Here is a 25,585-nt window from a genome sequence, read left to right as displayed (position 1 = left end):
TGCATCTTCAGAAGAGATTTTCTTATTAGAGCCAACAAGTCCTGCGAGTGTGCTGGACAACAGTTAATAACATTTTCGGCAGGCAAATGAGATTATGGGCAGTTACCGTTCTACTGCATATTCTATGCAGAGCTCCAAGTTCGTTTGTTGAGTTGAGACAAACAATTGCTGAAGGACTTCGCTGTCCAGAGTTCCAGCCGTGAGTTTGATGAGTGGGCCACAGTCTGCGTCGTCCTTGTCCATGTCTAATGGATCAATGGTCATCATGTATTGCAATTTAACTATCCACAGCTTACCAGGGAGGCATACATGACATTTTGGCGGCCGTCGGATGTCCTTGGAGTGGTATAGGAACTTCAATTGCGTCCCGTTTGCAAACTTTTCCTCGGCGTGCTTCGAGGCCAGTGCTTTGGCGTCTGTCCTCGATTTTCCTTCCATTATTAGCCGTGCGAATTCGTCGTCGTAAAGGGCGTCGAATTTCGTGAATATTACGATCACTGGGACTGAGGATCAAAGTTGCGAATCAGTCGAACAACAGGCGGATGTGAAAGCTTACTACTCCCGGTGTCACAGTGGGAGAAAAACCTGAGTTCGGCTTGGGTGAAAGACCTGCTTTCCTCATCCATTGGGATGCAGTACCTATGTCAAAGAAGTGAGCTAGTGCATGTCGCCAACTTGAAGGATTACCATATTGTGTGAATTCGATCCCTGATATCTCCCTTCTTCGAGCGGCGCATGATGAATGTGTTCACCTTGTCGTACTCAGACTCGCCGCCTGCTTCGAAACCGCGTGAATCGTGAAAGATGAATCTCGGGTTATTTTGAAACACCATTTCGTTTTCGATATTGTGTTCTCCACGCTAAGAACACGTCAGTTCATGTTGCTAGCTGATGACAGTACACGTTACCTCTCTGGATGCGTTCAGAACAGTGGCATCGATCTGATGTCGATAGGACAGTCATCACTATCAGTATTGTTGTACTAGCATCACGATACGCACCTTTCTACCAGCGCTATTGAATATTTTGGGGTTCTCGTTGGTGTTGCAAACCCTCTTTAGGATAGTTGTTTTTCCCGCATTGGCTCTTCCTATGATGAGGATTCGAAAGCGATTGATTTTCTTTTGTATCTCTGAAGGATCCATGGATGAAGGTAAATGGTGCCGGGACTGAGCAATGGGAGTAGGTTTATAACCACTAGTGTGGCGAGCGCTCTAATCCAGTGGGTAATGAGCGTACCCGGGCCATGAGGCGTACACCTCGAAGTCTCGAAGATATGGTGACGGCATTTCAGATGTACACAGTGTGTACATGTAAACGGCATGCCTTCATGTCATAATCGCCAGTTCATGACGAGTGCCGGGCAAGTACATGCTCGCTAAACTGCTCTTTTGAAACGGCAAGGTTGGCGACAGCTATCGATTACTCAGAGACAGGAGTGAAGAGCACGAACATTCGGCTTCAAGGAGATTCAAAGTTGTGCTACGGTTATTTATCGCGGAGATAGAATGCGTTTTGTAAGATGGGAATCCGTTTGCGTTTGACAAGAGCCCTCCCCACTAACGTTAACGTGGGAGTCGTGGATAGTAACGATGTTTGATCCCAGCTCACTTCCATATCTTGGACAGAATTCGAGGCGACCATGAAGTAACCAACACAGAGTTAAATTAATATTGTTGAAAGTGAACCGCATAATATTATATGTAGAATATTTGAGATGGTCAAATATTGTACAACGTTCTTGTATCCTGGGCGTCTAACGATACGGCATACTCGACATGGGAAGCAGCACAAACGCCACGGTACCGTACACGTACCTCCAAAAGTCAACGTCAACGTCAACTGCCAGAAGAACATCAACATCCAATTGAATGGCCGAAGCAGCGGAGCATATCGTTCTAATCACCACACCCAGTCGAACATTTGAAAGTCATGCAAGTTTGGTCTTCGCAGTCGCAGTGTTCCCTGATAGATGCCATATTAATACGGCCCGTATGATGACGGGCTCGGGGGACAAAATACGTTTTGAGATGCTACAACAAAGCTCTGGAACACAAAAACATGACAGGTGCAAGAAAATCAAATCAATTGCCGTGCATCAGTCCAGATCAGTCCCATGATGTGTATGGCATTCCCTGACTGGTGAACATCTTGCCATCGCAACAATGAAAAATATACAGATAGAATCCAGTCAAGCATCACGAACTTCGAGGCTCATTCTGTGTTCAATGGAGCATGGAACAGCTCACTCGCGCGGATGCTCGATGGCACACGGCTTCTCTCAGCGAGCACTATACGAGATCACACCATACGGGAGTGGGATACCGTGATTGACCTGGAAGCAGGCCGGTGAGTCCTGGAAGGGCCATCATGCTGACTATATCTACAACATTGCCATGAGCTCGACAGGCACCTTTGTCGCCTCCTCTTCTGATGACAGTCATGATCGCCTATGGTGACTCTCGGATCGATAACCTATTGCCATATTCAAACACTCCACCGTCCGGTAGTATGTTTTGTGTTACCTTCTCCATGGATGGCAAGCACATCCTCAGCGGAGGTAAAGATAAGAAAATCTCAAAGTGGGCAGTACCCGATGACACTTTTTTGGAGGTAAAATTCCTGTTCATTTCCGTCTGTGCGTCATCTCATATCGTCCCAAGAATGTGTTGCTGGAGGATACTTTGACGGCACAAGTCACAAAAAACCGCGAGTTCCCGTTCATTGCCCATCCGCTCGTCTTCTTTCTCAAATTAGACAGGCTGGTCACCAGTCCAACTTCTAGCGCACATCTACTCTTTGCTTCAGAGCGACTCAAGCCCGCATCAAATAATCGGTACTCGTTGGGATTTGGACTTGACTAGAACTCGTGGCCACGAGATACAGTTTTGTGGTTGAATACAACGGGAATTTAACGTGGAACATTAGTTGTACCTCTCGTGTTTTACTACGAGGGCCCGCTGATAGCGGTATTTTCATGCACGGCGACTCTTCTACGAACGTAATCCCACGGCATCGCAAGTTCTCCAGTACATTTTCAACCAGATCCAGCCTGATATACCTTTTCCTAAGCAAGTTCCTGGAATCTGTGGTCGTGTTTGGAGTCAGCAAGGGATATCAACTGGTGCGGGACAATCATACTTGTCGTACAACGATAACACACCCGCGCCAGCTACGCCATGAAGGATATTTGCACCTGCCCCCGCTTTTATTCAATGGGCGTGAAAGACAGTCAACATGGACCACCTCAGCACCCATTCGACTCACCGAACAAGGACCTTGCACCCTCTTTAGCCACAATCTGCCTTCCAGCGGCAATGCAGGACTTATATTGTACCTACACTCCTTAGTATGTCAAGAAGTGCTTTGTATGTTGGCTTACCTTTTCACCAGAGGTCATCATCATTCGTCTCCTAATGGTGTCAAGTGGTTACGCAGTCATCGCTGCTCCCTGAGCGACGTATGTTCTGTGCGCCCTTGTTCGTTGTAGGCTGTACGACTCACTGTTGTGCAGATCCAACCTACAGCAAAGGAGGCCGCAAAGTTACCGCGCAGATGCCCTACCAGCAAGGTATCCCTGATGGAATCATATCCCCCGAATCTGCACCGCATCATCAACACGAAATTCGGGCGCAAGAATAACGCACTAGAGACCTCGATACACGCACACGCTAACAACACCAGGCACGAATCCTCTGTACAGGCCGACAATTCCGTCGGAACGGAGGGTCTGTTTGTACACGTCGATCAAACCACAAAATTGACGTTGTCCCCCTTTGGCGGAGCTCTGTCCATCAGCTGATAAGCGTGTACGGGCGCTGCGTCACAGCCGTTGCGGTTGTCAATGCCTGTTCACGTTCCACAATACCAGATACGTACTAATCAAGTGAATACACAAAGACAGAGGAAGATACTCCAGCGGCTGCTCCACTGGCAACGTTTCCTGGCACTTCATTCTGGCCATCAGTAATGCAAAAGGAACACACGACATACCAAGAACCCATAAACTGAATCCTTTTGATTTTTCGAACCCAAAAAACTGCTTGAAGGTGTCTTTAAATGTAAAATTCAGGGCTTGGGTGGGGAAGTATCTGAGCACGTTCGTCGCATTAATCCTCGCACTGTTCTAATTTGAGAAAGGTTGATTGAACTGTGAGATTCACAGTGCACAGCTAATGACACCTTCTTGTGAGACGGTCCGTTTGAAGCAGTCAGTGACGCCCTTGTAAAGTCGGTCAAGCCTTCCAGAGGCAACCATAGCTCCTTGGTTCTGTATAAGAAGTTTGACGCGTTCAATGGGAGCAGCTACGGTCTTCGATATAGCAGCTGCAGTTCCTCCCATCATGAAATCGACTAATGGTCGAGTCATTGGAATGGTATACGTATCACTCTGAAAATCGCATACCAAAGACAGTAGTGTCGGTTGCCTTCGCACCCAGGCTCGTAATTTTTGCGGATGTCCAGCAAAGAGGAGAGAAGAATGGTGAGCACAACATCAGCTGCACGCTGCGTGGTGTACTCTTATAGGTTATTTCCCTAGCTGAGCTGGCGCTAGTATGACGCCTCGAAGTCCACTTTAATGATAAATCGCGCCATACACAACAATGGATCCGGTTTGCGTGATACACTGAAATCAAACTCTGCAAACCTTTGGATGTCTGAAGCATCTACGGAACGCCAGGAACCAAACACCCAAGGAGCTTGTAACCGTTTGACCCGCCGGGGTGTCGCAAGGGTGCCAAGCAAGTATATATGTTATGTTACTGGTATAGAGTGCGAAGTGTTATAAAATGTGTATGGTAAGCGAATCCTCCCTTTCAAAGAATCATGAATGGATACAGGCTGAATAAGGAACGGGAATACGTCGAAGGCAAGAGTCTGACACTGCAACAGGAAACCGGAGAACAGCCGAGCCCATCAGGACTATGGTAGGATGTCCGATCACTTTGTCAACCCAGACGCTGACGCCAAACGCATACTCTTCCTTATCGGAGGAGGATTGTCGATGTCTAGCTCGACACTTGCTTCCCTGGTCCTCTTCGAGCTTCGTGATGTCATCCTCGTTGGTGAGCGACTCTGACAATTGGGAGGAAGTGTGGTGAATTGGTTGTCGGAGAAGCTGGGTGTGCGTCCAAAAGGTCTTGAAGTACGGCTCTGAGGTACACCAAGACCGAGGGCAGACGTAAGTGCTGTTGGGGTAGAAGGCGCCTCAGTAGCGGGAGGTGTTGGTACTATGGTGGCTGTTTCCGCTGTCCCACCCGGCATAGGAAAGGACCTGAGCACATGCCGGTATGCGGCTTGTACAAGACCTATGAATCGTTCTTCTTTTGTATAAACTCTCAGGAGGAGCTCGCAAAACTTCTCGGGCATCAAAAGCGAGACATCTCCTGACTCAGCCCGCCGGCACACTGAGGGACGGGTCAGTACGGTTGTCGTATTATAATAACTAGTACTCACCATTTGGATTATGCTTGCTGTAGAATTTGACCTGATAGATGGGATTGTCCACTCCTCTGCCGTAGTGCATCTTGCTCACATCCACGATGACGTGGTCAACAGTGAGCTCAGCGACAAGGTTCTCTTCAACACCAGGAAGGTTGGCATGCTTAGCAGCATGGACGATACTCCCAGGCGTGATCTGTGCCTGACAAAATTCCTTGTCATCCCAGTCGATGATCTTGTAGTCTACCTGGCGGTAGAGGTCACGGGTCTGGATGCGGTCAATGATATTGCGTGCTGGTGCGAGTTCCTGATGCAGTTACAAAATGAGACGAATAAGATAAGTAATTGCATAGACTCACGTCTGATTCGGTCATGTGGATGCGGTGGAAGAGTTCATCCGTGAGATGGAGATACTTTTCAGGCACGTCGATGTATTCCGCAAACTTCATGTGCTTCTGTGCAATGAGAAGTACGTCCATCATCATGTATTCGATCGCACGAGCTATATCCAACATCAGAATAAAAGTGGATGTATGCAAAATGCTACATACTAGTTTTGTGATTATAGATATTTTTGTGCAACGAAAAACGAGTCGAGAATAACTCATAGACTGTGTTTGAATCCTTGATGTCATAGCATATTTGACCGTCGATTACGCGAGCGGAATGAATTAATCTAGATAATCGTCAAGCACTCAGTGAACACCTAAGGCTTGGATGGTCTGACGACTACCTTGCTGTAGCAATGTTGCGTTTTTCGCCGACAAAGTGGGAGTCACGAGCGATGTAGTCGAACCTTGAACTCCAAATGAGATGATGCAAGATGTGGAAAGAGTAAAGATGTACTTGTCGACGTCAATGCCATTGACATCGTTGGCAACGATCTCAAACAAAAACGGCATAGTCGTTCCAAGCCTGAGGCAGCCATTGGGTCGCATCAGAAACTGTTAGGCTAAGTAGGTAATTATACGCACTTGCATCGCTCCTTCCTGCCAGAAATAAGTGCCTTCACAGTCTCTACATCCTCAGGTGAGATTTCAAGGCTGTACTTCTTCACCATGTCATCGAACATCATTTCCGACGCTTGCTCGTGACTCCATTTTGGGTGATTAGGACTAGGATGGGGTCGTCAGGTCTTTCGGAGAAGCAAAGAAATAACAAACCTACAGTGCCTTTGGGATAAAATGGCCATCCCAGACATGGGACCAAGGCCCATGACCAAGGTCGTGACACAAACCAGCAAGCTCGACGCATCGTATATGGTCATCCGTGATCCCCAAGGACGGTTGAATCTTCTGAAGATGTTGAGTCATCATCCTGGCCAAATGGCCAACGCCTGTTTGAGCCCATTAGCCGAATAATCTAAAGAAATGACATTGCTCGTACCGAGACAATGCTCAAATCTATTGTGAGATGCTCCTGGGTACACATGGTATGAGAGTCCTAGTTGTTTTACATATCTCAACCGTTGAAAGTGAGGTCTAGGAGAAGGTATCCAGTTCATTTCATCAGTAAGAAGCCTAGCAATGGCAACTCACGTGTCTATGAAGCTGCAAATCCACGGATCGTACTCCACTATTGGACATACGGAGTCGCGGCCACAAATAAGATTGCCATGAAAAAATCAACTGAACTGGATTGCCTACCATAGTCATGAACTGGATCTTTGAAGATCCTCTTGTTGGGAATTAAGTCTTCAGCCATACAGTATCGAATTTATCTCGACAGAATGAGAAACTGAAAAGTCAACGAAAGCTGGTATCTGTGCAACGTGATAGTCGTCAAAAAGAGAGAAAGACCGGTAGTGAAAATGAGAGCCGGAGCGATCTTTATAATTTATATACAGATGTTAAACCGAGAAGCCTAAGATGATTAATGACGAAAGTTGGTTACGTTTCGAAAACGCCCTGCACTGGCGCACAAACACGTGACCAATATCAATCAGCTGCACCACTATATATTGACTCAAGCCATTGAGCTGAGACTCAAGCAAGTTCAGTCAGTTGCCCATGTAAAAACTTCCAGTCAAATGCAAAGCTCGTCAGATTCATTCAACTGATGAGTCGCTTGGGTCTGATAATACTGATAGGGGTGGGTTGAACTCGAGGCTTCTGATGAAGCTCGAGGAATACTCAGTTGCCTTATAACCTTGGGCGCAGATCAATCATGGGACCGTCGCAGGTCACACTATCAGCAAATATATCATACCCTGAACCCTAGATTGTGAATTAAAGGAGGAAGTCCTACAAATACCGCACGGAGTCCGTGAATCGCGAAAAGGGGGTACAAAACTAGGACCTCATGTTCCAGACAAGCCAGCATCTTTATCTGCTAGACTCGGATCATAAACAGGAACATGCCCTATGAATTGATAAGCTCCATTAAAGTATATCGTGTAGGACGCGCACCATTGATCCGTGGCATGCCAGGCGGTGGCGAGGGAACAGTCATATGCGGTGACTGCACCAGCGAATCCATAAGTGGGACTGTATTCGCCTCTCCGCATTCTTCCTGCTGAACATGACCTGGCTGCGAGCTTCCTTCATGAAGATCACCCTGGAGAACAGGTTCTTCTCCTTGCCCCTGCTTTCCTGATGGCCGACCCTCCACGCGCCTCACAAACTCACCCCACACGGCACGTTCATCCGTTCCCATACCCTCAAACATACTCCGGACTGCTGCATCAGCTTTGCGATACACCCCACGGTGCCGGCACACGGTTGACTTAACATACCGGCATCCAAAAACGCGTTCGAATGCCGTGCGTTGAGTCGCGTTAGGCGTTTGGGCAATAAGACCATCCATCTGCCGGAAGCCGGCAGCAATTTCAGAAACAGTATAATCGTTAGGCCACCTTTTGAGTGGAGGGTGGGGGTGCTGCGGGAATGGTCCTGACCCTGTTCGAGTGGCTGACGAAGGCGACACAACTGGATACTGCCCTGGGCTGTTTGGTGGCCGGCCGCTCATCGGGGTTGCGGGAGGACCTGAGTATGGATGTGGCATGGGCGAGGATGCCTCGCCCTCAGGACTGTTTGCGTGTGATGGGCCAGCAATTGGCGGTGCACTCATTGGATGTCCAAGCGGGACCTGTGGGTACATATATCCCATGGGCGGTATATACATCGGGTGTGGGTACCCTTCCGGTGGGTAGGGTCTTTTTGCAGGAGGGCCCTCTGAATGCTCAGAGGCAGGCCTCTTGGTGCCGTTTTGTGTGACAATTGTAGGAGATACGGGTTGCTTCTTCTTCGACTGTAGTACCAACTCTTCTGCGAGTCCTCGGCATTCCTCGTCTACAAGCCCACTTAAAAGACTTTTACGGAGCTTATATAGGAGACGTTGGTCTGTCTCGATTGCACGGACAGTGGTAATCATATGTTGCTCCCAATTCCCTGTTGCATGATTATAAGTATCAACGTATGAAGCGGGTGTGAGTTCCAGGTCTGAAACCACGGATGGAAAATGCGACAACTGAAACAACGGAAAAGTGGAGATTTCGTGGTTTAGGCGAATGGGATCGCACGCCGGCTGTCAACTAGTCTAGTCACCAGCGTAATCATTTCAAAGTAACACAGACCTTGTACCATATAACAAGCGTTATAGAACGTTTCAGTGACAGTTCCATCTGACTTTGCTTCTCATCATTGGAAGGTTGCTCGGTCGAAGGAGGCTTCTCCGAACCGCGAGAAACTACATTTGCGGACATCGGTAAATATGTGGACGCAGGGACAATTGGAGGGGGCCGGGAGGCCAGAGTGTGCATCCTATCCATTTGTATAGACATGGTTGTCCGTTAACGCGTAGCGACAGACGCGCTGGTTGCTCTGGATCATAGTAGACAAAAGTCAAGCGAAATGGAGCCTCTGTGACGAGATCAAGAAGAGGAAAGCACTCACGACCCAAGAATCCAATGGACAGGCAATAGACAAGTCCGTTGAGTAAGAGACGTGGACGAAACCTCAGTCCCAGGGACCACGTGGAAACAAACTCCGAACTCCGCTAGCGGCCTAGTAGCCCGGCTGCCCAACCCACATCAGCTCTGGTCTACTGACTGATGTGACCCTCTGAATACCAGAACACCAGTCGAGCTTGGAGGCTTTAAAGTTGGCTTTGTGTGTGAGCTGCTGTTGCTGTCATGGAAAAGCATTTTCGTGCCACTTTCTTTCCTGCAACTCATTTCAGCTAATGCAACGACTTATGCAGGGCGATGCGGCACAGCACCAGGTCATCAAGTGGGTTCAAGTGATCTTCAAAATCATTCAGCCCGCACGATGAGCTATGACACCGTTCACAGCCAGCGAAACTGTTGGCTCGAGTGCAATTCGCATTTGCATTTGCACTTGATGAAGATAGTTTGACCGTATACCTCGTGGCTCTCTCAGCAGACCGCAAGTGCGCCTACGGTATGTGGCCTGAGATTTTTCTTTCCAAATCACCTTTCGTACGACGTCATAAGCCTGTCTGCTCAATTTTATGGTTCGCATCCGCTTCACCTTACCTGATCTGATGCCATACGACATTATCGCATCAGTGGGAGTCTGTGAAATATAGCAGCATGGATCAGTCCAGACCTTCATTTGACTGCTGAATGCTCGGGATTCCAGCAGCATGTCTCCTGACATGCCTATTACTATCACTTCCTGAACCATATTGAAACACGATCGCGGCATGAGGTTTTTCATACTGGAACAATACTGGAACGACCTTTATCTGTTCTGGAAGAGCTACAACAACTTCTAGCGGTACTGTGGATCGGTGAATTCGGTTGCCGGCTTTGAATCGGGACCGATACTTTACGGATCAGTTCGGTTGGTACCTCCAGAATGCTATGCGACCACGTTCCATTCCCGAATCCATTGTCCACACGAGGCTCGACTTCATAATCAAATCCACAGACGCTCATCAATAACGCTAGCACAGGTTTCAGCGCAGGAGCACCGCTATGCCACCGGTCCAGATTTATAGTTCAGGGCCCCTTCCCTGGCCTGCAGCTTCCCCTCTTTTGTATATGTCCCATCATTCTCAGCTAGAATCATGGCGCCAAACGCCTCAGGACAAGCGATTGACGATTTCTTGTAAATCTTTTGGTCCACATTATCAAGACACTAGATTGACTCATTCTGGGATGTAGCGATTCGTGTGACAGCTCCTGCGACAGGTGTTCGTCGCATTCCAGCCGGTTATTATGCCGCTGTCGAGATCGACGGAACGGTTTGGAGAACAGCCGTCAAAGCGGAAGTACCGTCAACCAATGTCGTGCAATGGGATCAGATTTTTGTACTGTAAGTGCTCAAGTAGACGGCGTTCCATGACGATACTGAAGCTGCATATTAGCCCCGCAGATAGTTCAGCAATGGTATCTTTGAGAATCTTTGCAGCCTTCGAATTTGAACGTATGCTTGGGCGCGGCGAGTTGATGCGCGAAGCTGAGCTCCCAGTAGGAGAACTCTTACATCACAGCGACCAACTTCTACGTAAGTTGGCAGCTAGTTTCTTTGTGATACTTTTCACTCAAATGAAATAATTTTCAGCCATCTTATTCTCCCCCGATGGGGGTCAATCACCCTCTCTCCTAGTAAAGGTTGACCGCGGCCTTGAAGACGAACCCGATGCGACTCAGTTCGGCCAACGCCACTCCGTAAGTGTTATCACCTTGCGCAGCTTATCAGATTGACATCCCAGCCAGCCCGAATCCGACGAGTCACAACGTCTCGGACAAATGACAGAAATCGGTCAGAATCTCCTCGCATGCTATCGCCGCACTCGTTGCATCTCAGACTATCACGCAGCCACGGAACAGCTGCGCATCACGCTTGATTATTGTGGCCGTGATCACCCTGACCGTGCAGCGGCATTAACAAATTTAGCGGATGCTCTTGCTTGTCACCCACACATTGAAGAAAGTGATAATGCCATCAACACCCCTATCTTGCTGTATCAGGAGGCGCTGGAGCTACGACAATCGGGGCACCCAGACCATTCCTTGGCGCTGCTGAAGCTCGGACTCGCTTTGCTATACCGTTTCCAGCTGAGGAGAAATCCTGCGGATGTAATGGAAGGACAAGACCTGCTGAATCGTGCACAACGTGTCTGTTCGGACGACAACCCCGGTATCGAACCCGTAATTGGCACAATCAGGAGCGCCACTCCCACTACTACTTCAAGCATTCACCGCTCTTTGCCGGTGCCTCCGTCACCCCCTTCACCGCTTTCACGAATGTCGATGAACTCCGCAGTCTCACAGCCTCATTTATTCCCAGAAGCACTGGGACACAGTGCTGACATATCAACACGTTCTGCTCCGGTGTCGATGAGAAGCATGAACGGTGAATCACTGCTACAGCATGGACATGCAGAACAATTCGGAGATGAGAAAGAGTTTGCCGCAGATGAAACCGATGCACCATCGCCAGCCTGTCAGCACACACATCCTCGCTTGCAATCGGGAACTCTATATACAAACTCTGTTACGAGGCCCCCTCAACTACTCCCAGGAAGTCCACGCAGAGAATGTAGCACGAAGCTGCTGGCCCCTGATGTCGAAATGCGGGTGATACAGCCACAGCAGGCTATTAAATCTATTTCATCACCGCTCACACCTCACTCGTTGCTTCCCTTGTCGGTACCAGCTGCTCAGGCCCCCAATTTGTTCGTCTCTAACTTTCGTATAGCACTGATTGTTGCTGTCGTGTCTCTCTCCATTCTCCTTTTGATGACACGTCCATTGGATGGGCTATGGTTTTGATTAATCTTATTGTCGCTACCTGCATCCACATCTGTAATACTGGGACTTTGCATAGAATCTGTACAAAATTTGTAGCATCACACTGTATTTTCGTTATGACTTACCTCGCATTGCACCTATCTATTCATTGCGTAACTAAGTATACCTATCTATGTTGCAAGTAAATATAACGACACTGCTGATCCATGAACGTTCGAACATTGCAAGTGGCAGGCACGGGGAATATGCATGCAGCCTCGCCTACTCAGCGCCCGTTGCACATCTTTTGTGGTGTGGACCGCAATTTCGCGTTTCTAGCAAGTCTACGATAAATATATATTTCACCGGGTATCTGCCTAACTCTCCATCTACTCATCAGCATCCCATACAACCTCCCTCTTTGCCTCCATTGCCTTTCTCTGGTCCCTCATTCCCGCCCACACGCTCAACCCAAGTGCAATCAAACACGCTGTCGCCGTTACATACAAACTCGAGACATAGCAGTTGCGTCCATCAAAACATTGGTGTTCGCTTGGGAGACCGCCACGCTTCAAAGACAAAGGAGAGTGCGTCTCGCTGTCATCGTTCGAGGCGTGTGAATCGAGGTTGCGCCCAAACATGAGCGAGAAGATATTCGCTCCCACAAGTGGACTGAGTGAGACATACCCCCAATTCTCCGAGAGATGTGCTGAAACGATTCATGTCAGTCCCTTTTGGTGTGACTCATGTCCAATACTCACATAGTCCAAACCAGTCGATGACGATCGTGGGGGCAATGCCGAACAGACTACCGTATGCAAGCCCAAGTATCGCGGTCGCTTTCCAAAGATGCGCGACGTCGTTAACGTTGATGGCAGTTAATTGAGATATGACAAAGAGTGTTGAAACGATGCAAAAACAGTATGCACGAGGGAGACGTAGGCGAATTCGGGTCAAGTCCGCGATCAATCCTGGTGTGTTGAATAAGCGAAGATGGTGAGGTAGAATGATAAAGGAATATACCAATAAGAATACGTCCTGCGAAGTTGCAGATACTGAGAGTTGAGACTTGTGCTGCTTGCCATCGCGAGGCTTCTAACTCGTCGTAGTTGGGATTCCCTTTGGCATATAATGCTTGAGATATGGAGCCAACATTGTTGATGTCTGCAGAACTTCGAGTGAGGGCATGTCATTGACGAGGACCAGAAAGACCTACACATAAGCCCAGTTCCACTCACTAATCCATGCAAATATCGGTCACAATATATCAAAAACAGAAAAATTCAACTCACGAAGTGACATTATAACGAAAATAAGATAAAAGTCCGAGGTAAGCCACAGTTGCTTCCCATAGATATTGGGGCCATCGTGCACGGACTTTGCGCGGCTCGCATCCCTCTTGATACTTGACCCTCTGGATGCAATCCGGTCTGGCACAAGTTCCACCGCGGTCGATGATTCGGGGACGTGGTAGTTTGATGCCTCGTGTACGTGTTCCGTGGGATCGAGAAGGGAGGTATTGCTGTCATTCTCACGAATAAATAGAGCGGCATCGCCGCTAGGAATAGACTGGTATTCCTCGCGTCCATGTAGGCCCCCTTCGATACCGAGTGTGGTGCTTGCGGGAGGTAATGGTATTTGACGGACTATAACAAGACCAAGAAGCATGGGCGTGGCGGCGCCGAGGCCCAGGATAAGGAGAAGGGCAGAGATATCTCCGGGGAATGCGACACTGGCAATAGCCGCGAAGAAAAATGCGGATAAGCCGAAACCAGACAGAACGAGACCTGTTGTGGTCCCGCGCTACACAAACCATAGCATCAGCGTGACTTACGAATACACATATCACAGTACGGAAAACAAACCGAGGCTTCAGGAAAGCTCTTAGCTGTAGTGTTCATAGCAACAGCAAGGCCCGCATTTCCAGCCAAGCCTGTCATGAAGGTGCAGGCAATGAGGGCGACAACATGCATGAATGATGATGCTGTTCCGACACCACCATCGTAGATGCGCTTAATGCCGAGATATCCGACGAGGAGACAGACAGAGGCTGTGATGAGCGGAATGCGAGGACCCCTGGAATCGACTACCCGACCCCAGGCTGGGCCGCTGAGATATACGCCCACTGAAGATGAAGTTCAGGATTTTGTCGAGTTTTTATTGAACAATTAGCGCACCATTCCCTGCGAGGCCAATGACGTTCAACTGGGTGTGGGAGAGAAACAAACGCGCGCCCAACTGCGGAGAGTATGCTGTGATAGGATATCATACCAAGGATCTTATCGTAGCACATATGTACCACTTACCAGAGTATATCTGGTGGGAGCAGACTACTTTCAACGCCACAGACATATATCACAACAAATTACGCACATAGTTTGTCCCTGAACTGAGAGATACGAGGATAGAGCCTAGAAGACTCAACATCCGCGGTGTGCTGAGTAGTGCTGGGGCCTGTGGTTCCATGTTTGAAGGGGTCATACGACCTCACAGTAGCCTTGGGATTAATAAGAGTTGGATTGGCAGCAAATCGGCCGGAGTATGTTTCAGTTTGTCGATGTCACCAACAACGACAGCGACAGCAAAAATGAATGTCGAAAACAAAGGAAGCGAACGTCCTGCAGCAGTCTGCAGGAAAGAGAAAGGATGAGCTGGCTAACCCGGAATTAGTAGGGGACTAGACTAGAGTCACTACGGCTCACTAGGCTGTATACGTAGTAATGTCACGGCACACGCCGCGGCGGAAACAAAATCATGCGGTTGATCATCTGGGCTTGCCAGGGAGAAACGGCGGAAGATTAGATAACAAAAGATAACTATAGCTTTTATTGACCACAACGTACACATGCCCGCCCGAATTAACAAGCGACAGCAACGCGAGCAGGAAGAGCTTCTTGCGCTCGCAAACCAACCTGCTGCGGCCGCTGACGCAGACAGCGAGGAGGAACCAGCACCTGGACCGATAGCGCCCTCGGGGTTTGCAGCGGTAAGTTCAACCCCGCAACAAATCTGTGTTGAGATCATAACGAGGGACCCAGCTTTTTACTGCAGAAAGTGACCATGATGTACCTGAGAGCGATGACGAAACATCCAAGCCCACAAAGGCAAAGAAGGTGCGTTAAGTACGATATTACCACTATTCGAGATCGACTGACTCATTCGAACACAGGCAAAGAAGAAGAAGAAGAAACCAACAGCATCGGATGCACCGACAAGCCCTCAGCAGAGTAAACCCGCCGAGGTACCGAAGCCCCAGCAGCCTAAATCCGCAAAGAAAGGCAAGGGAAAAGAGAAGAAGAAAGGCGATCTGGATGATCTAGACACGGCGCTCGCAGAGCTTTCCCAGAAGTGTGTCCAAACATCTAGTGTACCGTTCACGATGCTCATCAATGCAAAGATACCCAGAACTTCAAAGCGTGGCAACTTCCTCGTCCTCGACCACTCGCAACGCATCCCTTGCATCCCTTCTATCCGTCTCAGTGTCCAACCTCGATGCAGAAGCGGAGATGCGCAAGTTTTTTGGCGCAAGAGCTGTCATAGCTGCAAAGTCTTCCGAAAATTCCTCCTCTGGTGGCTCAAAAAAACGGAGGGGTATTGCTTCAGCACAAACTCAGCGTTCACAACTCACACGGCCGCATCCTTCATGGAGCATGATCAAGCAACGTGAAGGCCTCTCTTCTCGCCCATTGACCGACGAGGAGGTACAAAAGAAGGTCGCAGATCGAAATAGCCCAGCCGCAGGGGACAAGTGGTGGACTGTTGAGTACAGTAAGAGGTACAAGGGTGTCACAAAGACCTTTATGCAGGCCGTGATGTCAGGAGGTAGTGTTTTCATGTTGTACTCCTTCTCGTGGCACTCATAGTCACCCCTGCGACTAGATCCTGAAGCGCTTTGGAGAGTTTTGCAGAAACTCCCATGGCATGGCGATACACTGCTACAGCTAGCAGAGGTATATCGCCATAGAGAAGGTCAGCAGTGCTTTCCATTCATGTCCTCGTTATTAAGTCATATCAGAATACAGTCAAGCTGTTGAATACGTGGATCGAGCGCTCTTTGCATATGAACGCGCTTTCTTAGGGGCGTTCAGCTTCGCGAACGGGCTCAACCGCCTCGACTTCAATTGCGTCGAGAATCGTCCATTCTTCCTTGCGTTGCATCGGCAGGTCACGTATGTCTCTCTCTCATGTACACATCTGTCCTCGAAGACTAATCAACCCACAGTGATCTCCAGCGTCGCGGATGCATACGCACCGCGTTCGAGTTTGGACGCCTTCTATACTCCCTCGAGCCATGGACAGACCCGCACGGTGTCTTGTTCCATCTGGACTTCGTTTCCATCAAATCAGGGATGGGACAATGGCTCTTGGACATATACTCCGAGTTCGCTGGAACAAAGACAGCATTCGAGGATCATTTGAATCCGAGTGTGCTGCCTGGATGGGCGTATGCGAGAGCCCTGGCGCTTTTTGCGAGGGAAAAGGCAGGTGGGGGGCAGGTGTGTTGTTTGATCGTGCTGTCAGCGGTATATTGATCGTGAAGTGGTAGAGCATGTGCAGCAGTATGGACGCACTGAAGCAGGCTATGCTAGCCTTCCCAGAGGTGGTACCACTGCTGGCTGACAAGTGTGATATTTCACTGTCTCCAGAGCTGCGCGGGCACAGAGCATTCCGGATACACACCGACGGAATGTGAGTTGACTTGATCCATCGTATATTCGATGACTGACGACTTCAAAGTGGGCTATCACCTGCTCAAAGCGTTCTCCACCTCCTATCTCATCTTTATGCTCAAAAATCCGCACCTCTCTGGAAATCCGCTGCACATGTAAAATGGTTCGAAAGCACCGCTAATGAAATCCGAACGTCGCTCAACGCCCAACGCTTCAATCCGACTCGTGAGCGGTTCCTCCAAATGTACGCCTCGACAACGCTCCGCTACTCTGTCTATCGACACATTATTGTTCTTGAGCAAAGCTTCCGGAACCTCACCCCCTTCATCCCACGCTCTGTCTTGCTAGCGAAACAGCTCGCATGCGATCCGCTCCCACCACTGACAGCATCCTCTGAATACAACGACGCTTTCTTTGCAGGCGCGGAAGAGATCTTCAGCGTGCGTCCTCGTCGACGGGACGCGCGGGCGTTGGAGAGGCTCATCCCAGATGCAGGCATCAGGGCGCAAATCGAAGCGCTGTTCGATGCGAATCCTGGACTGGCGGGGCAGTTGCCTGGTGGCGTGGTGCAGTTTGTCCAGATGATGGCGGATATGCCGGATGAAGCGTTGGACGATATGATGCTTGGCCTTGCGATGGATGGGGAGGGTGGTGTACCAGGTGGGGGTATGCCAGGCGGATTGCCGTTGGAGGGTGATGATGATCTGCTGGACTTCGACCCTATGCCTCCGAGAGGTGAAGTGGAAGCGGCGCCAGCGTTGGCAGTTGAGGATGAAAGCGAGGGAGATGAGGAAGATGAAGACGAGGATGAGTACATTGCTGTGAGTTGTTTTTTATGTCCTGTTCGAAGGTGCTGATGGGGAGGGTTTCAGCCCATGCCCATACGGGTTGTGAGGAATCTGCTGAATAGATTTTGGGGAGGTGGCGGGGCTACGGCTGACAGTGATGGATCTGATAGTGATGCTGAGGAACGGGACCACGACGGTGTTGACTAGGGGTATGCGCGAGTGTTTGATTCTACGCGAGTGTACTTTTAACCCCTTCCGTGTCAACCATTAAGTACCTTTGAGCACGGATTTCACGGAGAGCCTGAATTTACTGGTAGAATGTGTCTGGCATTGTAACCACCCAAGTCCATCTACGAAAGTAAAATTAAAATGAGATATGTACGCGACAAACGGTTAGAGGAGTCAGGTGATGACTAAGCCCTGATATTCATGACCGGTCAACAAACACTTGCTGTATCCCGCACGACGATGTCCAAACTGTCCTTCACTGTCCGCAAACCCCCAGCAACCGACGACGACAAGGCTAGCGACAAATTCAAACTCTCAGCGCTCCCTCGTCATCTTTCTAGTGCCGCCAGCTCTGCCTCTGGCACCCCACTCACAGGTTCTCCTCGTACTTTCAGCTCTCGAGAGGATTCCGACGAAGACGAAGAGAGCGGGATCGTGTTTGCCGATGGTGGGCGTAAAGAAGAGCCAGACTCCAGCGACGATGAAGACGACCGTCTCGAGGATGAGCTTATCACATCTTTCAATAAATTTGGTGCACAGCGGTGCGTCTCCTTCCGCTCTTTCCAACATTTCTACAGCTCACAAAAGGCCCATGTTTTATTTGCATCATCTAGCGTAAATGGCAAAAAGGCCAAGACTAAAGCTCCTACGGGCCCGCTTGTCATTCCTTCGAAGCCAAATCCTGACTGGCGGGAGGCAGCACGGAAACGTCGTGCAGGTTCTGCACGGTTCGTCCCTGACTCTGCAAAAGCGAGCACAGGTGCAGACGGGAGTGTTGGAGGTCTTGGCACGCGCGACACCATCAACTCCGGCCCCCAGCTCTCAGGTATTCAGTTCGGCAACAAGGAAGTCAGGGTCGACACAAGCACGACGTCTACCGACGGAGAAACAACCATGACGGTAGATGAACACGTCAAAATGGAAATTGTAGCAGAGACGGAAGATCAAAAAGCCCTTCGTGCGCTGCTGGCTGGGGATATGGACTCGGCGCCCCAGATCGATACTATTCCCGTGCCCCCGAGCGAAACCGATGCCCTCCAGCAAGATGTGGCTTCGCTTCCGGATGTGGCTTCTGCTGATGACTATGCGCGTGTGCCCATTACTGCGTTTGGAGCCGCTATGCTGCGCGGCATGGGCTGGGTGGACGGTGGGGCTGTCACAAGCTCAGAACGAGCCAAAAAGAATGCGCTGGTGGAGCCTTACCTGCCGAAATCACGGCCTGCGCTCTTGGGAATTGGAGCAAAGGAACAAGAGGTATTGGATGACGGTAGTAAGAAGAAGAAACGGAGAGGGGACGAGAAGCGGTACATCCCGCTCGTGAGGCAGGAGAGCAGTAGGGAAGAAAGCAGGAATGGGAGTGCGACTGTTTCGCGGAGGGCTTCGCGGTCACCTGAGAGAAGGAGCGGAGGGGAGAGCAGTAGGAGGGATGATCGTGAGAGAAGAAAGGATGACGACCGTGATAGAAGGAGGGACAATGATTATGACGGGTCTAGGAGAGCAAATGATCGCGATAGGCGACGAGACGACGACCGTGACGATCGGGGAGCAAGAGACAGAGATGACAGAAGAAAAAGAGACGATAGTAGAAGGAACAGCGACAGGGACAGGGATGTGGACAGACGGGACCGAGATCGCGATGTCAATAAACATCGTGACAGGGTCCGCGACTACGACGACCGCGATCGACGTAGAGACAGGGAGAGAGATGGGGAGAGCAGTCGGGGAGGAAGGGACAAGCAAGATTAATCATGCTGGTATGGGTACCATCACGGATTTTCAAAAGCACTAGGACTGATTATCATTCTTCATTAGCTCAGGTTATGCTACATCTATGTATTGTATTATAACGCTGCATGATACCTTGTGCCCTGTCTGATAGACAGTCCATTGGTGCTTGTGACCGACTGGGCTAAAAACAGCGCTTTCTTGAGAAGCTCGATTGCCTCGGCGAGTCTTGATCATCGCCTCGGTGATCAAAGCGCCAGGCGAGTACAATCGCAAGATTATTCAACGCATTAGGTCAATCACGGTGATCAACTTCTTGCGAAGCCACCGTTTCATCGAATCCTGATGTTCTTTGGCAAATTTCCTTTGCGCCCACCATGGCCACTGGCAGCACATGATGCGAGAAGTACTTGATTGCTTTGTCATGATGGACACATTTTGAGAATGGCGTCGGAAACAAGGTCACGAACAGTTCTTTACGTCCTTTCATCTTTTACGGTGTTCACGAATGTTTCATGACCAACTTGATTAGTACTAGAACCAAGTGTCGCCCATCACCGGCGTTTTATTGAAGGCCCGATGCATCACTTCATGATGTCAGGATCCAGCGGAGATCATCGATCATCTCTCGATCTCATTTCGGACATCCAAGCAGATGTAGTATATCTAGCACAAACATCATCGTCGTATGTCCACCAAGTTTCCCGCTCCCTCACATCCATCCTCTAACAGTATGACACTAGTCTCAGACGACCCTAGTTATTGGCCACTCATCAACTCTTGGCGTATTGGCAGCTATTTTATGGGTTCGTGAAGAGCAGTCAGATTTCAGCGCTCATGTCTCGATCTGACCTTCATTGTGGTTTTCCAGTTGCCGCTGGTGTTGGAGTGGTATATGATTGGGGTGAGCATGATAACATTAGAGAATTGCTGATTTCTCACAAGTATTCCAGCCCTTACGTTCGGACAAGAGGTATGTTGATGCTATGACCGGAGCAACCATCTCACTAAGATTTGTTTGTAGGTCGAACTGATCTGGGTGAGCACAGTTCCACGTCAGAAGAACAAAACTGATTTGCGACAGAGGCAACGTTGGTCCCTGATGACCGTTCTCTATCTGACTGTATGTATCTTGCCTGTTGTGAATTTGTGCTAACTTGAAGATATCCTAGTTGCGCTATCTTGGCGTTTTTTATATTGTGTATGTTCGGAAGGCTAGACCTTTGGTGTCGTGCTAATCTGCCGTCTCTCACAATCAGCATAAACATACTGGGTATGTCTTCTCGCATTCACAGTGTTTGTTTCTTCTGATCAGTGGCATACAGGCAGTGTTCCGACTATTTTGTTGACAGATGCAGTGAGTCTTCTGCACAGATGTCTGATATTCCCATTCAATTAACCGCGACACCCTGTACTAGGAGTGAGTGTCATTCTTGACCAGCTTCTTCGTTTACTATCATGACTGCTACAGATGTGAGTGTCTTTGTGGTGTGTGATCCACCCAAGGCCCATCACTCACCGGATTTCTCAGGCCGGATTCTGTATCTCGTACAGAATTGGACGAATGTTATAGCATTTCCAATGCTGTGTGGTGAGTTGTGCAGTTGCAAGACCTATGATATTGACTCGAACAAAACATGTTGCAGTCATCATGATCACTCGGTTACATGCCATGTATCAACGATCCAGAAGGATCCTGATATTTCTCGTCGTCGTGTGCTTGGCTGTCAACATTTTCGACGTAGTGGTCACGGTAATGGCAACGAGGGATGCTTCAGGGGGTACACTTAACTGTGAAAGAAAACCGTGCATGGCGCTCATTGATGAATACCAGAGGGACACATTCTCTCTGGCACATATACGTGCACTATTGGCTATGCGGACAATATCTTCCTTCTGGGTTCCATTACTTGGATTCTCGGCGTTGTCTGGGAGGTCCTCGCGCTGTGTCTCGCAGTCTGGATTGCTGTAAAACACTTTCGTGAACTGCGACAACATTCGGCAGGAGGGATTATAGGAGACTGTTTCACGGTGTTGATCAAATCCCACGTGCTTTACTTTGCGAGGTGAGCTCATATTGTGAATATGGTTCCCTTTTCCACTGAATGTTTGAACGTGCTAGTTATGTTGCTGTGTCCTGCTTTAACGTCATATATGATTTGTCTCCAACGCTCTTCACGGTATGTTAATCTTTTACTGACCCTGCATGTGACCGTGGTTCATCATTTCTGTAGGACCCATTTTCCCTGGACAGTGAGATTCTTCCTGTTCTTTTTCAGATTTTGGAAGTCATACAGTTCTTTGTGCTCGGACCACGCCTCATCCTTAGCGTTCGAGAATATCACGCTCGGCTCGTGGCTGACTCTGATGCAGCAACCGGCATGACCTCAATCGCTTTCCAGGAGCGCGTGAAAATATCGACAGGCAGTGGCGTATAGCACGGGAGATGCTCGATGAAGTCAACGGTGGTCTGGTGCTCCGAAGGGAGCAGGAGAACCGTCTGTTTTTCTTGATTTGCCAGTTTCGTCGTGATACTCATTTATTTGGCGGTACAGAGTGAATTTCAAGGAAAGATGGGCCTTGGCACATATTTCGTGTAATATGTATTCAATATATTTGTTCCGAAGAATGTTTGAAAGAGACAGGGCAAGGTGTTGAGTCAGACCTAGGCCAACCCTAGGCCACCACCATATCTTTCGCATTTACGTTCGCAGACTCAAGTCCCCAGGCCGAGTTAGTGAGGCGGCGACGCTGTTGATTTCATTCGGATCCAGCCTTGACTGGCGTTTCTGTAGCTGCTTTGGTTGCACTCGAGGTTTGGATGGCGGCGACTTTGGTGGGGAGCTCTCGGGTCATCAACTTCTCTCCGCCCTGCTAACCTCCTCAGCATCTCCGTGGTCGGTTGCACTGACCTGCACCGTGGCTTAGGCACCCCGGCCTACATAAACTCGATGCTCTCGTAGCTCCGTAAGTTCGGGCGCGAGATGAGAGGGTATGTTCTACTTTTATGTTCTGGCTTTCTCCTGACATCGCGTCATCTTCAGGGCACCGGTGGTCGCTGTCGCCCACGGTTGGGACCTAGTGGATGACTTGGGGCGTAGAACGTGGGCCCTACTTTGAAACCGAGGACGCCCACTGGGTAGCTCAATCTCCTGGCTGGGTTGTGGTTGCAGGTGTTGCTAATGTTCCATCCCGTTCGCCCCTCAGTGCCCGCCGTGTCCGGGTGTGGCGTCGTTACGAGTCTGCTTCCTCTCCAAGAAGCTCAACTTGGGGAGGCGAGGTTATCAGTGCGAGTAAGCCCACCCCGGTTTAAAACGCCAACAAATCAGTGACAAAGACTCATTCTGGACAAGAGGAGAAAGAAAGGTCCTGTGGAAAGGTGAGTTCCTCGATTTACTAACTTTCTTGATTGTCTTCGAGACTGCTAGTGTCCGCTCGAGACGCTATGCAACGATATTGCACGTGCTGATCATGCACTGTAATTGCATGGAGTATCGAGCTGATCTAACACGCGACGGTTTATTTCCATATGCTTCCACCCCAGGCCCAAGGCAGTGTGCGAGTTCTGCGCAAGCAAGTTTTCTCTGGTTAGTTAAACGGTCTTCTCATCAACATTGACCTCCTACAGTTATTGCCACACGACTTGAATTTCTGCTTCTCCGCCACTGACTGCAGGAATGGCTATGAAATCGAGCTTGTCATGGATCGTGCTTGCAGGAAGGAAGCTGATGGGCAAGACGATGGTACTAAAACAGACTTGAAGCTTTGTGTTTCGCCTAGTTATGTCACCACTCGGCTCGGCCCAGCCCGGGTTCGGCTTTTACCAGCTACACCTGTAGTTCGGCTATCCCCGTAAGCTGAACCACTTTGTCCAGCTTGGTTTGACTTGTTAGCTGTGTGAATCGGCTACAAGCCATGACTCCAGCAACATCGACTCGAGCTGGTTCAAGCTGGTTGCAGTCGGCTTCAGTCACGTGGAAGTTGAACTATCTTCTTTCTGTGCGTCGTTGACTCGTTGTCCATTCATTCAATTTCATTGTTCAATCCCTTGCTGCAATATTCAGCATGAAGGCCCCGAATCGCATTGATGGTAGATTTAGGCTGGAAGATATTTTGGGGTCCGGTTCATATGGTGCGTTCATATGATATTGATTCAAATTCAGGTTTTCAACATACATTAATGTTACTAGCTGTTGTGTACCGTGCGCAGAACTTCCTCAATGATGACATTGTTGCTATCAAACTCGAGCCAGTCACCAACAAACCATCTTCTGTGGAGCATGAGCATGAGATTCTCAAGCAACTTGAAGGTGGAGTTGGGATTCCCCGCGCCCTTTGGTTTGGCAGGGAGTCAACACATTATGCCTTGGCTCTCGACCTCCTCGGGCCGTCACTATACGATCTCTTCATTGCATGCAACCACAAATTTAGCCTTCAAACTGTTGTTAATTTAGGAGACCAGCTGGTACCGTTTATCAATTTGTTGTTCGCTACTGCAGATACTAATCTATTTTCCAGCTGTCGCGTCTCGAGTATATTCACTCACATGACATTGTTCATGGGGATATCAAACCGCATAACATCTTAGTGGACCATTCAAGACAAACTACCTATATCATCGATTTCGGTATCGCGAAGAAGTACTGGAACAATGCAACCAAATCCCACATCCCATTTCGCCGAGGTCGACATCTCACAGGCACCCCCGCCTTTGCTTCAATCAACAATCACTTGGGATTGGAGCCGGGTCGTCGTGACGATCTCGAATCACTTGCTTACATGCTAATATATTTCTTGTGCGGCTCCCTTCCATGGTTAAATAGTGACCATGAGAGGCTGTCCAGCTCCGTCATACTCGAGCGCAAAGGCGATACCAGCATTGCTGATTTATGTGGTGGAATTCCTGCTGCATTTGCAAATATTCTCGTCTACTCGTGCTCTCTCTCATTTTCAGAGGATCCCGATTATGACCATCTTCGTTCTTTCCTTCACGATCTTCGCACTGCAGGGCCCGCACCAGCTATGCACTCCCTGGATTTTGATTGTCACACTGCACCCTCCCCTCAACGTTCTCAAGTCTCAGAATTGGTGCCCCTATGTCAGCCGAAGACGCCTGTTCGTAAATCAACTCATGTGTAAGTAGTTTCGTTTATCTTTACATATTGATTTATGAACTCATCGTTTGCAAGGTTACGTCCACGCAATGGTACCGTAATGCCTGCACCTACTCCTGTCTCGCGTCGAATGAAGAAAAGAGTTCTATAGTCTACTTCTTATTCTTCTTTTTTTCAGTACTACTTATCTGCGCAGTGCGCGTGTTTTTTGATATGATGTGACTCATGTGAGAGTATATCTACATATGTGTATATTGTACATGGTCTGTGCGCATGCTGCATAATTCCCGTATTAACTCCCACATGCCACGATACTGAGATAGATGCCCTTTCAATGTTATCACCCACGCTTGTTTGAACTTCAACTTTATCTTGATCATTCCCTGAGTCAAGAATCGCAACCAACACTATCATTCAATCATCCGATCTCTCCCAGACTCCCACTCCTCAGCAGGAATCACCCTCAATATCATCTTAATGTATCTACTCGCGTTCTCCACATGGAGATTACACCTAATACACCTTGATTCCGTGCCATCGTGCACATCGGTATTTTCCTGGGTCTCCCCAGAATGAAAGTATATAAAGATAGGTGAGTCTGTCGTTGCATCTCCAGCATCCAACACTACTAACATGCAACGTCGTGGCGGCCGTCGTCGCAAAAACACTAATATCCCCCAGGTTGAGGAGACTCCTGCTCCCGTACTTGTCGCTCTTGCGCCTTCCATACCTATCGCTCCTGCTGCACCCGTTCCTGTTACTCCTGCGCCTTCCTTACCTGTTCCTCCTGCACCTTCCATACATGTCGCTCATGCGGCTACTCCTTCCGGACCTGCCACACCTGTTCCTGCTGCAACTACCACTGCAGCAGCTGCAATCGCTACTACTCTTCACCGCCCTAGGAGACAACGACAACTT

General features: G+C 49.1%; 9 protein-coding genes across 9 annotated transcripts; 4 read left to right on the top strand and 5 right to left on the bottom strand.

Annotated features, from left to right (window-relative positions):
* Positions 1-102: 102 nt before the first annotated feature.
* On the bottom strand, positions 103-1,145 carry DEU56DRAFT_744440 (uncharacterized protein; the record flags this gene model as incomplete). Its single annotated transcript, XM_041349073.1, has 6 exons — positions 103-245; positions 297-503; positions 557-639; positions 688-860; positions 909-941; positions 1,002-1,145. The coding sequence occupies 6 exons, from the start codon at positions 1,143-1,145 to the stop codon at positions 103-105; spliced, it is 783 nt and encodes a 260-aa protein (XP_041204173.1).
* Positions 1,146-3,747: 2,602 nt separating this feature from the next.
* Positions 3,748-4,369, bottom strand: DEU56DRAFT_759622 (uncharacterized protein; the record flags this gene model as incomplete). The annotated part of the gene is made up of 4 exons (XM_041350332.1): positions 3,748-3,848; positions 3,880-3,956; positions 3,987-4,126; positions 4,181-4,369. The coding sequence occupies 4 exons, from the start codon at positions 4,367-4,369 to the stop codon at positions 3,748-3,750; spliced, it is 507 nt and encodes a 168-aa protein (XP_041204172.1).
* Positions 4,370-4,638: 269 nt separating this feature from the next.
* DEU56DRAFT_826897 (uncharacterized protein) lies at positions 4,639-7,322 on the bottom strand. Its single transcript, XM_041354368.1, has 11 exons — positions 7,089-7,322; positions 6,981-7,017; positions 6,829-6,923; positions 6,610-6,778; positions 6,417-6,557; positions 6,289-6,357; positions 6,176-6,238; positions 5,994-6,118; positions 5,802-5,944; positions 5,458-5,749; positions 4,639-5,408 (listed from the first exon to the last, which is right to left on the bottom strand). Exons 1-11 carry the CDS (start codon positions 7,144-7,146, stop codon positions 4,942-4,944), a joined length of 1,659 nt encoding a protein of 552 aa, XP_041204171.1. The 5' UTR covers positions 7,147-7,322; the 3' UTR covers positions 4,639-4,941.
* A 291-nt stretch (positions 7,323-7,613) lies between these two features.
* On the bottom strand, positions 7,614-9,371 carry DEU56DRAFT_826895 (uncharacterized protein). The gene is made up of 3 exons (XM_041354367.1): positions 9,017-9,371; positions 7,851-8,967; positions 7,614-7,803 (listed from the first exon to the last, which is right to left on the bottom strand). Exons 1-3 carry the CDS (start codon positions 9,221-9,223, stop codon positions 7,742-7,744), a joined length of 1,386 nt encoding a protein of 461 aa, XP_041204170.1. The 5' UTR covers positions 9,224-9,371; the 3' UTR covers positions 7,614-7,741.
* Positions 9,372-10,972: 1,601 nt separating this feature from the next.
* Positions 10,973-12,314, top strand: DEU56DRAFT_592044 (uncharacterized protein). Its single transcript, XM_041346978.1, has one exon. The coding sequence runs from the start codon at positions 11,159-11,161 to the stop codon at positions 12,182-12,184; it is 1,026 nt and encodes a 341-aa protein (XP_041204169.1). The 5' UTR covers positions 10,973-11,158; the 3' UTR covers positions 12,185-12,314.
* Positions 12,315-12,327: 13 nt separating this feature from the next.
* Positions 12,328-14,854, bottom strand: DEU56DRAFT_826885 (major facilitator superfamily domain-containing protein). The gene is made up of 9 exons (XM_041354366.1): positions 14,516-14,854; positions 14,449-14,458; positions 14,320-14,394; positions 14,008-14,267; positions 13,435-13,945; positions 13,359-13,379; positions 13,166-13,306; positions 12,904-13,113; positions 12,328-12,851 (listed from the first exon to the last, which is right to left on the bottom strand). The coding sequence occupies exons 1-9, from the start codon at positions 14,621-14,623 to the stop codon at positions 12,532-12,534; spliced, it is 1,656 nt and encodes a 551-aa protein (XP_041204168.1). The 5' UTR covers positions 14,624-14,854; the 3' UTR covers positions 12,328-12,531.
* Positions 14,855-14,908: 54 nt separating this feature from the next.
* On the top strand, positions 14,909-17,972 carry DEU56DRAFT_892985 (transcriptional repressor TCF25-domain-containing protein). The gene is made up of 10 exons (XM_041356335.1): positions 14,909-15,128; positions 15,181-15,255; positions 15,312-15,490; positions 15,540-15,964; positions 16,022-16,111; positions 16,158-16,311; positions 16,365-16,638; positions 16,689-16,831; positions 16,880-17,633; positions 17,685-17,972. Exons 1-10 carry the CDS (start codon positions 14,988-14,990, stop codon positions 17,805-17,807), a joined length of 2,358 nt encoding a protein of 785 aa, XP_041204167.1. The 5' UTR covers positions 14,909-14,987; the 3' UTR covers positions 17,808-17,972.
* A 57-nt stretch (positions 17,973-18,029) lies between these two features.
* Positions 18,030-19,617, top strand: DEU56DRAFT_974202 (DExH-box splicing factor binding site-domain-containing protein; the record flags this gene model as incomplete). Its single annotated transcript, XM_041359538.1, has 3 exons — positions 18,030-18,370; positions 18,443-19,466; positions 19,522-19,617. 3 exons carry the CDS (start codon positions 18,030-18,032, stop codon positions 19,615-19,617), a joined length of 1,461 nt encoding a protein of 486 aa, XP_041204166.1.
* A 635-nt stretch (positions 19,618-20,252) lies between these two features.
* Positions 20,253-21,655, top strand: DEU56DRAFT_591933 (uncharacterized protein). The gene is made up of 10 exons (XM_041346977.1): positions 20,253-20,457; positions 20,507-20,526; positions 20,578-20,592; positions 20,638-20,676; positions 20,726-20,754; positions 20,813-20,826; positions 20,879-20,914; positions 21,085-21,144; positions 21,200-21,334; positions 21,388-21,655. The coding sequence occupies exons 1-10, from the start codon at positions 20,391-20,393 to the stop codon at positions 21,621-21,623; spliced, it is 651 nt and encodes a 216-aa protein (XP_041204165.1). The 5' UTR covers positions 20,253-20,390; the 3' UTR covers positions 21,624-21,655.
* The last annotated feature ends 3,930 nt before the right edge of the window (positions 21,656-25,585 follow it).

Source organism: Suillus clintonianus (assembly GCF_016758775.1).
Source record: "Suillus clintonianus strain FC179 chromosome Unknown DEU56scaffold_95, whole genome shotgun sequence".
NCBI lineage: Eukaryota > Fungi > Basidiomycota > Agaricomycetes > Boletales > Suillaceae > Suillus > Suillus clintonianus.
The sequence above is the reverse complement of the archived record's forward strand: the minus strand, read 5'-3'. Positions and strand labels throughout refer to the sequence as shown.

What these genes read in the sequence shown, in the direction of transcription:
- DEU56DRAFT_826897 (XM_041354368.1), bottom strand. Translation starts at nt 7,146, where the DNA reads ATGGCTGAAGACTTAATTCCCAACAAGAGGATCTTCAAAGATCCAGTT. An exon ending in AGATCCAGTTCATGACTATG is followed by an intron (nt 7,018 to 7,088) that starts GTAGGCAATCCA and finishes TATGTCCAATAG; the next exon opens with TGGAGTACGATCCGTGGATT. An exon ending in TAGATTTGAGCATTGTCTCG is followed by an intron (nt 6,779 to 6,828) that starts GTACGAGCAATG and finishes GGGCTCAAACAG; the next exon opens with GCGTTGGCCATTTGGCCAGG.
- DEU56DRAFT_892985 (XM_041356335.1), top strand. Translation starts at nt 14,988, where the DNA reads ATGCCCGCCCGAATTAACAAGCGACAGCAACGCGAGCAGGAAGAGCTT. An exon ending in AGCCCACAAAGGCAAAGAAG is followed by an intron (nt 15,256 to 15,311) that starts GTGCGTTAAGTA and finishes ATTCGAACACAG; the next exon opens with GCAAAGAAGAAGAAGAAGAA. An exon ending in CTCGCAGAGCTTTCCCAGAA is followed by an intron (nt 15,491 to 15,539) that starts GTGTGTCCAAAC and finishes ATCAATGCAAAG; the next exon opens with ATACCCAGAACTTCAAAGCG.
- DEU56DRAFT_592044 (XM_041346978.1), top strand. Translation starts at nt 11,159, where the DNA reads ATGACAGAAATCGGTCAGAATCTCCTCGCATGCTATCGCCGCACTCGT.
- DEU56DRAFT_826885 (XM_041354366.1), bottom strand. Translation starts at nt 14,623, where the DNA reads ATGACCCCTTCAAACATGGAACCACAGGCCCCAGCACTACTCAGCACA. An exon ending in CATTGGCCTCGCAGGGAATG is followed by an intron (nt 14,268 to 14,319) that starts GTGCGCTAATTG and finishes CTTCATCTTCAG; the next exon opens with TGGGCGTATATCTCAGCGGC. An exon ending in CGCAGGACGTATTCTTATTG is followed by an intron (nt 13,114 to 13,165) that starts GTATATTCCTTT and finishes TCAACACACCAG; the next exon opens with GATTGATCGCGGACTTGACC.
- DEU56DRAFT_826895 (XM_041354367.1), bottom strand. Translation starts at nt 9,223, where the DNA reads ATGTCTATACAAATGGATAGGATGCACACTCTGGCCTCCCGGCCCCCT. An exon ending in CGCTTGTTATATGGTACAAG is followed by an intron (nt 8,968 to 9,016) that starts GTCTGTGTTACT and finishes ACTAGTTGACAG; the next exon opens with CCGGCGTGCGATCCCATTCG. An exon ending in TGGCATGCCACGGATCAATG is followed by an intron (nt 7,804 to 7,850) that starts GTGCGCGTCCTA and finishes ATCAATTCATAG; the next exon opens with GGCATGTTCCTGTTTATGAT.
- DEU56DRAFT_591933 (XM_041346977.1), top strand. Translation starts at nt 20,391, where the DNA reads ATGTCTCGATCTGACCTTCATTGTGGTTTTCCAGTTGCCGCTGGTGTT. An exon ending in TGACCGTTCTCTATCTGACT is followed by an intron (nt 20,677 to 20,725) that starts GTATGTATCTTG and finishes AAGATATCCTAG; the next exon opens with TTGCGCTATCTTGGCGTTTT. An exon ending in TTTGTTGACAGATGCAGTGA is followed by an intron (nt 20,915 to 21,084) that starts GTCTTCTGCACA and finishes CGGATTTCTCAG; the next exon opens with GCCGGATTCTGTATCTCGTA.